The sequence below is a fragment of the Prinia subflava genome, chromosome 25, assembly GCF_021018805.1.
Source record: "Prinia subflava isolate CZ2003 ecotype Zambia chromosome 25, Cam_Psub_1.2, whole genome shotgun sequence".
NCBI classification, from domain to species: Eukaryota; Metazoa; Chordata; class Aves; order Passeriformes; family Cisticolidae; genus Prinia; species Prinia subflava.
Window position 1 is genome coordinate 3,002,927 of NC_086271.1, and position 9,803 is coordinate 3,012,729.

The 9,803-nt window shown below is 39.5% G+C and overlaps 1 protein-coding gene across 7 annotated transcripts in view; it reads right to left on the minus strand.

The window, feature by feature from the left end:
• ARL13B (ADP ribosylation factor like GTPase 13B) overlaps positions 1–9,619 on the minus strand; it is a 32,412-nt gene extending 22,793 nt beyond the window's left edge. For 4 of the 7 annotated variants that reach the window (XM_063419419.1, XM_063419412.1, XM_063419417.1 and 1 more), the window contains exons 1-4: positions 9,481–9,619; positions 6,949–7,116; positions 5,333–5,399; positions 3,244–3,493 (exon numbers count right to left, since the gene is read on the minus strand). In XM_063419419.1, the coding sequence (XP_063275489.1) occupies positions 3,244–3,493; positions 5,333–5,399; positions 6,949–7,017 (386 nt within the window). In that variant the 5' untranslated portion in view covers positions 7,018–7,116; positions 9,481–9,619. Of the gene's footprint in view, positions 1–3,243; positions 3,494–5,332; positions 5,404–6,948; positions 7,117–9,265; positions 9,418–9,480 lie in introns of those variants that run through there. The other 3 variants (XM_063419415.1, XM_063419414.1, XM_063419416.1) reach the window with 3 other exon arrangements.
• Positions 9,620–9,803: the final 184 nt, after the last annotated feature.

Here is a 9,803-nt window from a genome sequence, read left to right on the forward strand (position 1 = left end):
CTGACTTTTGCTAGCACAAAAATTAACAAAAAATAGAATAAAAAATAGAACTCCAACCTTACATCCCATAATCTAGAACCAGAGAATGATTAGGTTGGAAGGAACTTCCTGTAACTAAATCCTTTTGGAACTGAGTGAGAAATAGCTCTCCATACAATTTAACAGACAATAGGAATGTAACTGAGGAAAAAAGTTATTTCCAAAAAGAAATTTAAAAAAAAATTCCACACTAAACCCAAACAGCAAACCAGAAATGTATTCCTGAACTGCTTTGTGCTGTGCAAAGACACAACCAGTACCACTTTATTTGGATAGTCAGGGGAGGCAGAACAAACTGCAGTGCAGTTCAGCTAGACACTAAGTGAACTGGATGCTTTTAGTTGCATGTAGTAGGAAAAAGAAAATTAATCTATTATCAAAGTCATTTTCATATTGTGATGTTTAGAAATAGCTTCCTTCCATCCCAGATAAAAACTGCAACTGAAATTAACTGATATTGAAATACAATCAAATGCTTGAATCTTAAAGTGAAAAACATTATTTATACAGTAGCAACAAAAAATAAACTTAGATGATGACAGCACTGAAACTCTCTCATTAAATATTCTCCCCTTAACTGCATGTATTAAAATACCTTTATGTTCCAAGGGCAGAGTAGAAATTAGCCAATAAACAAGAGCTGTACTTTCAATCGTGGAATAAAACTCAAGTTGTCAAAATCCAAGTTTTAATACTTAAAAAACAGCTGCCTGAATAAGTCATCTACAGCTGCAAACTGGTCAGAAACAGGCAAAACAGATAAAACACACTGGAGAACTGGGAAGTGAGAAAGACTTGTGGAAACCTCCTCCTTGATAGGGGATACTATTAACTGAAAATAACGAGTATGAAATAATAGCATGAACTACAGTTTACACCAAATTTGATACTGAGCATTCAAAATTATTAGCAGCAGCAATTTTGTAGTAATAACTAAAGTTACTTTCCAGTGTTATCAGTAATTACATAAATACACAGAAAACCAAACAAATTAAAGCCCAGCTCCAAGTGTTCTAGGAAGAAAAGTGAAACATTAATAGCTATAATCCCTTATCACCAAAATAGCAGGTAGAAAGGAGCTTTCTCCTAACAAAATAGCTTCCCAAAAATTTCCTTAAATTATAAAATATATAAAATAATTATAAAATATCAGTCACAGCACATGGACTTGCATTTCCCATTGCACATGTTCCATGTTAACTTAAAAAACACCAAAACAAAGACTCAAAACAAACACAACTAATCCCAAACAAAACCAGCATTTGCCTGCATTATATAATGTCTGTGTGCTCCTTTCTGATGAAAGAAAATACAAAAATAATCGTAAGTACAGAAAATTTAAACTTGCATACCTATATAAGTCCTGAGGATGCTCCCAGAAGAATTTACCCATAAACATAAATTAGGTGATAACACTGAACAGTAAAAAAACCCAAAGGACAAGTTTAACATCTCTAAGTAATTTATACCAAGAGACAGTAAAAGAGAATACTATCAACACTTGAGAAAAACTGTCTTAAAATGATTCTGTGGGCAGAATCCATGGGCAGTGATAAATAACAACATGAGAGAGCAGCAATTAAATTTGTAGAAAATATCACACTGAACATCAAATTTCTCATATTCCCATATTTCTGTAAGACAGAGTATTTAGCAGCAATTTTATGTCCAATTTTATGTGCAATTCAGCCTATTCTGCACAGATTAAAATGCACTAATTAAAAAATGTAGCAAGGTTTTAGGGAACTTATTGCTACACAGGAAGCAAGTATCTCATCATTAAAACAAAACAAAACAAAAAAAAACACAAACAAAATCTGAACATCAAAGTTAATATAATATTAAAAAAGACTAGCTTTCAGCACAGATTTGGGAATCTGACAATACAGGACAGAATTCTTAAGAGGCAGGCTCATACTGGGAGCATAAACCAAAGAACTATTGGATCCCTCCACAGAACTGGGACACTGCAAAAGCTAATTCTGATCAAAGGCTGGATATTTAATCTAATACAAAAATAATAACATCAAATAGCTTGGTTTAGTCACCATTAGAGCAGTTAATAAATACACTCTGCTTTCTGGTTAGCTAATGATAGGGATGAAAAAGCAGTATCATGATCCAGGAAAGTGAGTGAGTTCTCTGCAGGTCCAGTCAGCCACCCAAACAAATGCCATTATGCCATTAGAGCATAGAGATTCCCACAAAAAAACCCAGAAAACCCAAGCAAAACCAAAACACAACCAAAACCCCCCATCAAGTTGTATGTCATTTAAAAAACAACACAGTTTTCCACTGTCACAGCTGCATTTTCGCAACACATTGGAGTTAAACCAAGTTGGCTTTACTGCCTTCACTGTGCCAGTTACATTCAGAGCAATGAAAGGTAAAATCGAATCTGTTTTCAACATACACACCATTACTTTGCTGAACTACCCTCCACTTCATCAACACAATTAACCAGGTTAAGCTTCAAACCAGCAGAGCATCACTATTTTTTAAAACTAAGAGGCCTCTCCTCTTACCTGTACAGATTCTTTATGATAGCACAGGAATATTGTGCAGTTTGTGTTATGGAGGTCTTATGCTCACCAGGCAAAGATATTGACTTGATAAGCCATTTTAAACGTTCAGAGTTTATTTTTTAACTTCAAAAGAGTATTTTTTATCAAATATCTTTGGTGTGGAATTTACTGAAATATGTTCTTTCCAATATTTTTACAAACCCCACTAAACAGAGAAAAGCATGTGCCCAATACAATTAAAGCAGGTCTCCTTTAAAGAGATTTTGCTGATCATGTACCAGCAGCACCATGTGTTAAGTGAACAAGACACTTATTGGTGAGAGATCACCTGATTGCTGAGTATAATCAACCATTACCATTTAATTAATTGATGTAGGCATAAGTAGCAGCAATATTTTTACATCATGTTATCATGCCAAATTTGTAAAGCCTTTAAACCTAGCATTTCAAGTAATATTAGAATTTTGAGGCATTAAAAAATCCCACCTTCTTATTTTTCCATGGCTAATGAAAGAGGAGAGAAATAGATATCCCTGAGAAGGATTCAATAAAACATAAGACCATAAAATTAACTGTAATATTGGTTAGTGCTAAAGTTACAGCAATATTAGTTACAACAGAAATAGTTCTTTAGGTCTAAATTCACCCAATTTCAGATTATTAGGAGAACGTTACTTACACTAACACAGGTTTTCCTGATATCTTAGGGCTTTTTAAAACTTCTATCATGGTTTGTTTTGTTTCTTCCATTCTTTCAACGTCACTGGAATCCACCACAAATATGACACCGTAGGACTCAGCATAATAATTCCTCCAGATATTCCGAATTCGTTTTCCGCCTCCTAAATCAAAGATGGTGACTTCAAAGCGTCCCTGTTTCAGATCAATTTTGGAAAACCCAACTGTGGGAGCCACATCTTCAGGAGACTCTGTCAAAGAAGAAAGCCTTCATTTAAAGAGGACTCTATAGTGGGATTTGTGTAGCAAAAATTGCATTTTAAAAGCATGGAGCAAAACTCCCCTGTTAAATATTGCTGACCACATTTTTGCTTACATGAATATTTTCCCTCTCCTCAGGGAATTTTCAATTAACTCATCTCTCAGCTAATTACTTTACATTAATTTAGATAGGAGCACCTGGAGTGGGAAGGGGGTGGGAGAAAGAGAGGGGCCCAAAATGCAGATTTTAATATTTCACACCACAGTTTCATTGCAGTGGTGGTTACTGCACTGCATTTTCACTTCCACTCTCACTTCCATGGTAGTAATCCAACTTTGAGAAGGAAAACAACCAAAAGAGCTAATGCACTGTGACCTGGGAACCCTTGTGCTCTGCCAAATGTATTTTTTTATCCTTCATGGTTACCAAAACAGCTTCAGAAGTTCAAACCAAGAGATGAAATGACTGAAGCCATGTTCTTGTGAGATGTAAATGATTTGATTCCTTTTTTTCAAGGCCAGGTTTTAGCCTTTGTTTGTTTGCTTATTTTTATTTGCTGTTTTTTTCTAATTTGCCATGCAATATGCTAAAGAATTATAGATTTCTATTTAATACTTGGGCTTGCTGTCTCCCCTTCCTGAGGGCAAAGAAAGCCTGGACTTGCCTCACACCACTAAGCTGTGCCTGCAGGGCTTAGTAAGATAATTGGATCTCAGTTTTATGCAGCTGGGTAGCACAAGGCAGGAGAAACATGCAGAATTCATCTTGTTGAGAGGAAAAAAAAATGAAGGCCTGGCTAAAAGCACTGAGCTCTGAAGAGCAGTGCAGAAACTGAATCCTCACCAGCCTTCTGCTCCTACCCTTAAGATAGCCAGGATGGGCATTCAGAACACTTAAGCCCTGGGGAACACTCCAAGAAATCAGAACTATCTTTTCCTTCAGTTTCCCTTTAGAAATACACATCTTTATCTCATTTTTTTCCCCTGAAAAATAGGAATTTTAGAAATAACTGTAACATTCAGATGGTAAAGATGTTAAAGGTGATTTTCAAATAGAATGGAAGGCTAAATAATGGAACACTCCTGTTTTCAGGGCAAAGATGGAGGAATAGGAGAGAATACTCATGATTTTACTTGTGCGTTAGCAAGTCTGTGAACTTACATAACTCAAGTAAACAGACTCGAGGTGGAGTCTCCGAGTCTGCCAAAACACTACTAAGTAAACTCTTGTTCTTGCACAAGATCAAAGTTATTTAGAAAGACAATCCCACAAGTGGAGGGAAAAAAATCCCATGGAATTTTTGTTTTTATAAGCACAAGTTTTCTCTCAAATTATATTCCACTTGCATGTGCCAGGGCAAAGCACCCTTCAAGATGGAGTGGTCTCTTAATGGCAGTTTTATTTATCATCATTTTCTGATTATAAGTACTGATAAAAAATACATAAGACTAGAACCATCCTTAATGTTTTACACACAAATTTCCTTCTTTTAAACCTTTTCTGCTTATTTATACTTAGTTACAACACTGATTTTTATGTAAAGTTTACTGCTGTATGCACATTACTGGAATGGTCACCTGAAAGCAACTTCAGCATATGCACACAAGGAAAAAGAAAAAAATCAACTCCACTGATTGTGTTGTCCAATGTAATGTTTGTATTAAGATGTGATATATACGATATTTGGATGGTACAAACACCATTTTCTTTCAACAATATAGGAGGGAGAGATACATTAAGAGATGAAGCAATATTTTCAGATTTCAGTGATTGAAAATTAGGAATGATACTCTCAGTGCTCCATTGCTGTGATAAATTAATCACTTACCTCCTTGAATTCCTCGGACTGTAGCAGTTTTCCCAGCATTATCAAGACCCACCATTATTAGTGTCACCTTCCTCCATAAGGAGAAAAAAAAGACAAAGATATTAATTTTTTTTTCTCTCCAGCAATACATCATTTATTCTATTTTTGAAACACAAGCACAGCAAATTTACCACCAAATACTAGAAAGAAGAGATATCAAAATACCAAGGCATTGCCACTATTGAGTGTCTGGTGCTTAATATGTCCAATCATCTGATTAGACAGAACAGCAGAACAAAGTATGAAATGAAAAGTCTCATATCATGGTCTAAGTTTCACATGAGGCAATGATTCTGCTTTCGACTGGTACTTGCCTGCTGCAATTTAATTTCATGGTACTTTCAATTTTATTTGGTGTGGTCATGGTCCCTTTAACAATTTCTGTAATTGCAGTTCCATTCCCCTGTGTTTTTACCATCTCTCTCCCTCAAAGTTTTTCCTGTATTAGAAAATTATTTCTGTCTCCATCAGTGTGTCTGAACAACACCACACAGTGTAAAACACTTGTGTAGACAACACCACATGCTGGAAATACATGGGACTTACCATGCCTTTGTTTCTGGACTGTAAATGTGCAGACCAAAACTGTAAATGTGCTAGGAATGCACAATTTATTAGCAAACTGGTATACGGGTTAATATTTTTACCAGGATAGGATTTTAAAAGCCAGGAGAAAACTGTATTTATGTGTGTATATCTCAGTTCTTCCTCCTATTTGTAAAGACTCAGTGGTCAAAACAATTTCCTCAATTTTATGCCTCTTTAAGTGATGGAATTCTAAAAAACGTTATTTGCAGACTCTAAACTGTAATAGTATCAAACATGAAGTATAATCTATACAAGTTGTTTCAGAAAAGCAAAAAACCTCTGAGAAAAGAGGCCCAAAATTAAACAAATTATACTTTAGAATCTCAAAATGCAGAAACTGGAAGAGTAAGGCAAAAACCAACCAAACTTGACCCTGAGCAGCTTAGAGGCTTCCTGTGATGGAGTGACCAGAGCAGTGGACAAAGGAAGGATTACAGACATCATTTATCTGGATTTCTGTCCAAATTGGAGGGATGGGCTCAGTGGATGGACTGGTAGGGGGGTAAGGAACTGCTTGGTAGTGGTGACAGTGCCAGTGGACATCAGTGATCAGAGGTGCCCCTTAGAGGCCCATACTGGGACCAGTTTAACAGTGTTAAACTTCTTAAACACTGTTAAAGAAGTTTAACAGCTTCACTAATGAGACAGAAAAGGTGCTGAGGGCATCCTCAGCAAGGCTGCAGGTGAGTGGTGAGGCTGACACACCTGAAGGACGGGAAGCCTTCCAGAGGGAGCTGCACAAGCTCAAGAAATGGCCCATGGCAATATCAGGAGGTTTAGTAAGACCAAGTACAAGGTGCTGCACCTGGGTCAGGTATCAGCACAGGCTGGGGGATGAGCAGATGGAGAAGAGCCCTGGGGAGAAAACTTGGGGGTGCTGGTGGGTAAGAGGCTGGGCATCAAGCTAGATCAGCTAGAAACAATGAATAAAACACAGGTGAAACACAGTTTGGGAAGGTGAGAAATGTAAAATACTTTCCCATGTTTACCTGACAGGTTCCCTCCACCGTTTTAGCCAGTTGCAGCAATTGGCCATTAGATTGAACATCCCTCTTCATCAGCCATCCAGAGCCACCAAAGCTACAGGAAGAGTGTGGACAGGCCAGAACAACCCAAGGAAAGACAGACTTCAGAGCCAAGGTCTTGTCTTGTCACTCCTAGAAAGAAAAAAAAGGGGAAAAAATAGCTAGGCACTCTGTACAAAGAAGGCAGCAGCCTGGCTGTTCAGTGTGTTATGTTCTCATTATCTTTTCCTTTTCCATCCTCTCACACTTCATCCAACTCCCTTTTACAGATCTGGGCAGCCACCACACACTACTTATCCCCAGTAATAATGCCAGGCCACTGCACAGAAGAGAACTTGCAAGTTAGAGGAGCAAGACACATCCAGCTACAAGATTTCAGTGCTTGTCTCACCAACAGGTCCCACAGCCCTGCTGATTGACAGAGAATAAGGACCAATTTCAAGCATGAGTAAGACTTACAAGAACATAACAGGATAAGGCATTACAAGCAAAGAACATCTCTACCTGCTAAGTGTATTCATTCAACTGCCAATTTCTTTTGCACAAAAATATCCCACAGCAAGGAAACTGTGGCTCTCCAGTGAGTATTCTGAGGAACTGCCAATGATATCTAGTAATTGTCACTAAACTAAATGGAAGCACCAAGTCCTTCCATCATTCCACAATCCCACTTTCCACTCCTCAAGCAGAAAGAAACAGAACATTCCTCTTCTTGAGAATTACCTCAGCAGGTCTCCTAAAGCTTGTACCTCAAAATTCCCTTCGTATTTTAAATGATAACTGACCTCAAACTAAGGTGATTTTAAATGATGCCAACAAGTGAATAATTAAAGATTGTAACTATCCTAATAAATTGTGATGGCTTAGATAATTTACAGAGGTGGGAACTGAACTCCTCCTGGTCTTATAAATCTCATTTTCAAGGATGCCTTTGCAGAGATCTGCTGTCATTCAGTGTCAGAAATAGGTCAGGTTTCATCCAAAGCAGAGAGAACAGATACTCTTTAAAAATTTATATTCCATTATCCACGAGAACCTGAGAACAGCTTCTCTACAGGAGATCTCTTCAGTGGATGAAGAATAGAGAAGTTCCTAAAATGAGCAAGATGATTACAAGTATTACAAGTATTAAAACCAAGCTCTGGAGAATACAAAAGCATTTTAAAAAAGAAAAAAAAAGCCCACACACAGTGGCCTCAACCCACGAGCAAGTCTGAACAAAGCTCACTGTGAGAACAGAGCTACACAAATTTCTAGAAAGCAAAATGTAACAGCTCCGTGAACAAAATGTGCCATTGTCATTTTGTCAGATGACAAAAATGTAACATTTTCAGTGCCTGAGCATCCCCACAGAACAATTCCCGTGCCATTTTATACAAACTACCTTTGCAAACTGTCACAAAATTGCTCTTAAGCCTACATATGGCCCAGAGCATTTAGAAGAGATTCATGAGATGAAGAGAACTTATTCAAGAGTGAAAAGCAGAGAGCAACTATGCCCTAGCACAAGAATCTTGTTTAAATACAAAACCATAAAAGGGGGTGAGCAGGAATTGACAAATTAGGTAAAAATTTTCAGAAACAAGCCACTCTAGGAGAAAAGGACATTCAACACAGCTGAAAATATTACAGTAGGGAGGCAAATCCCATTCTGATATGTCAGTTTGGAGGGACTTGATCCCTGAAATATGTATGGAACATGCAACAGGTATTTTATAGGCTGCACTAAGAACATCCTCAACCTGTTCCAGGTATTACATCTGTCAGCTTGCTGAGGTCAAACGAAACCAACAAGCCCAGAAACCCATCAAACTTAGCAGTGAAGCCTGCACACCATTTACAGTACATTTAGTACATAACCTTCAGAAGAGGCTTTCACAACACAGAATTGTTTTCAGTCACGCCAAGCTTTCACGTTCTTGGAAACAGCTGAACAAATCATTTAAAGCTGACCCTCCTCACACAATTTAATTATTTTACTTCCTGCTGTAATGTTTCTTGTCTGCATGTCAATTATAAGGGCACTTTACAGTGTTACATTTTAAATAGCAAATCGAGTGACTGAGTAGCAAAGTAGGCATATACAGCAAAAATTTGTGAACACCATTCTCTCTGCCAAAACTGTAGTTGAGCTCTAAATAAGGTGCAAGAACTGTGACGTCCTGAAAGCTCAAAGCACTCAAATCTTGTGCTATAAGACCGTCATATTTCTTGTGAAGAGAAGTTACTACGAGTCCAGCAGTTCAAGAGAGCATCTGCACTTTCCGGCCACGTTGCCAACCTTCCTTTCCCGTGTCCAAGAGAGCATCAACTCTAAAATCCCGGCTTCGCTTCCCGCATGTGTCACTTGCTCGTCTCTCCCACTGTGGACGCACTTTTTTAGCTTATAAGCCCAACGCTTTCTGCAAAATGCCCTCTGTGACGGGGAAGGAGAGCGTCAGCCCTGAGGCTGCCGAGTCCCCGCCGCCTCCCCCGGGCCCTCCCCGCCCCGCTCACCGCTGGCTCCGCCGAGGCCCCGCAGCTCAACGGCTGCGCGGGGCCCGGGGCGCTCCGCCACGCGCGGCCCGGCCCCGCCACGGCGACGGCGGCGGCCGGCGGGGAACCGGCGTCAGCTCCGGGTGGCAGCGGCCTCGCTCCGGCTGCGCTCGGCCGCTCCCGGTGAGGCGCTCAGGCAGGGCCGCGCATCGGCCGCGCCGGGAGCTCCGCGGCCGCAGGGACGCCACACCGAGCCCGTCACCCCGGGAGACGGCCGACGGCGGCCGGCGCGGGACACACTTAATGGCGCGCACGCAGAAGCCAGGGGGTGGGACCGCGACCCA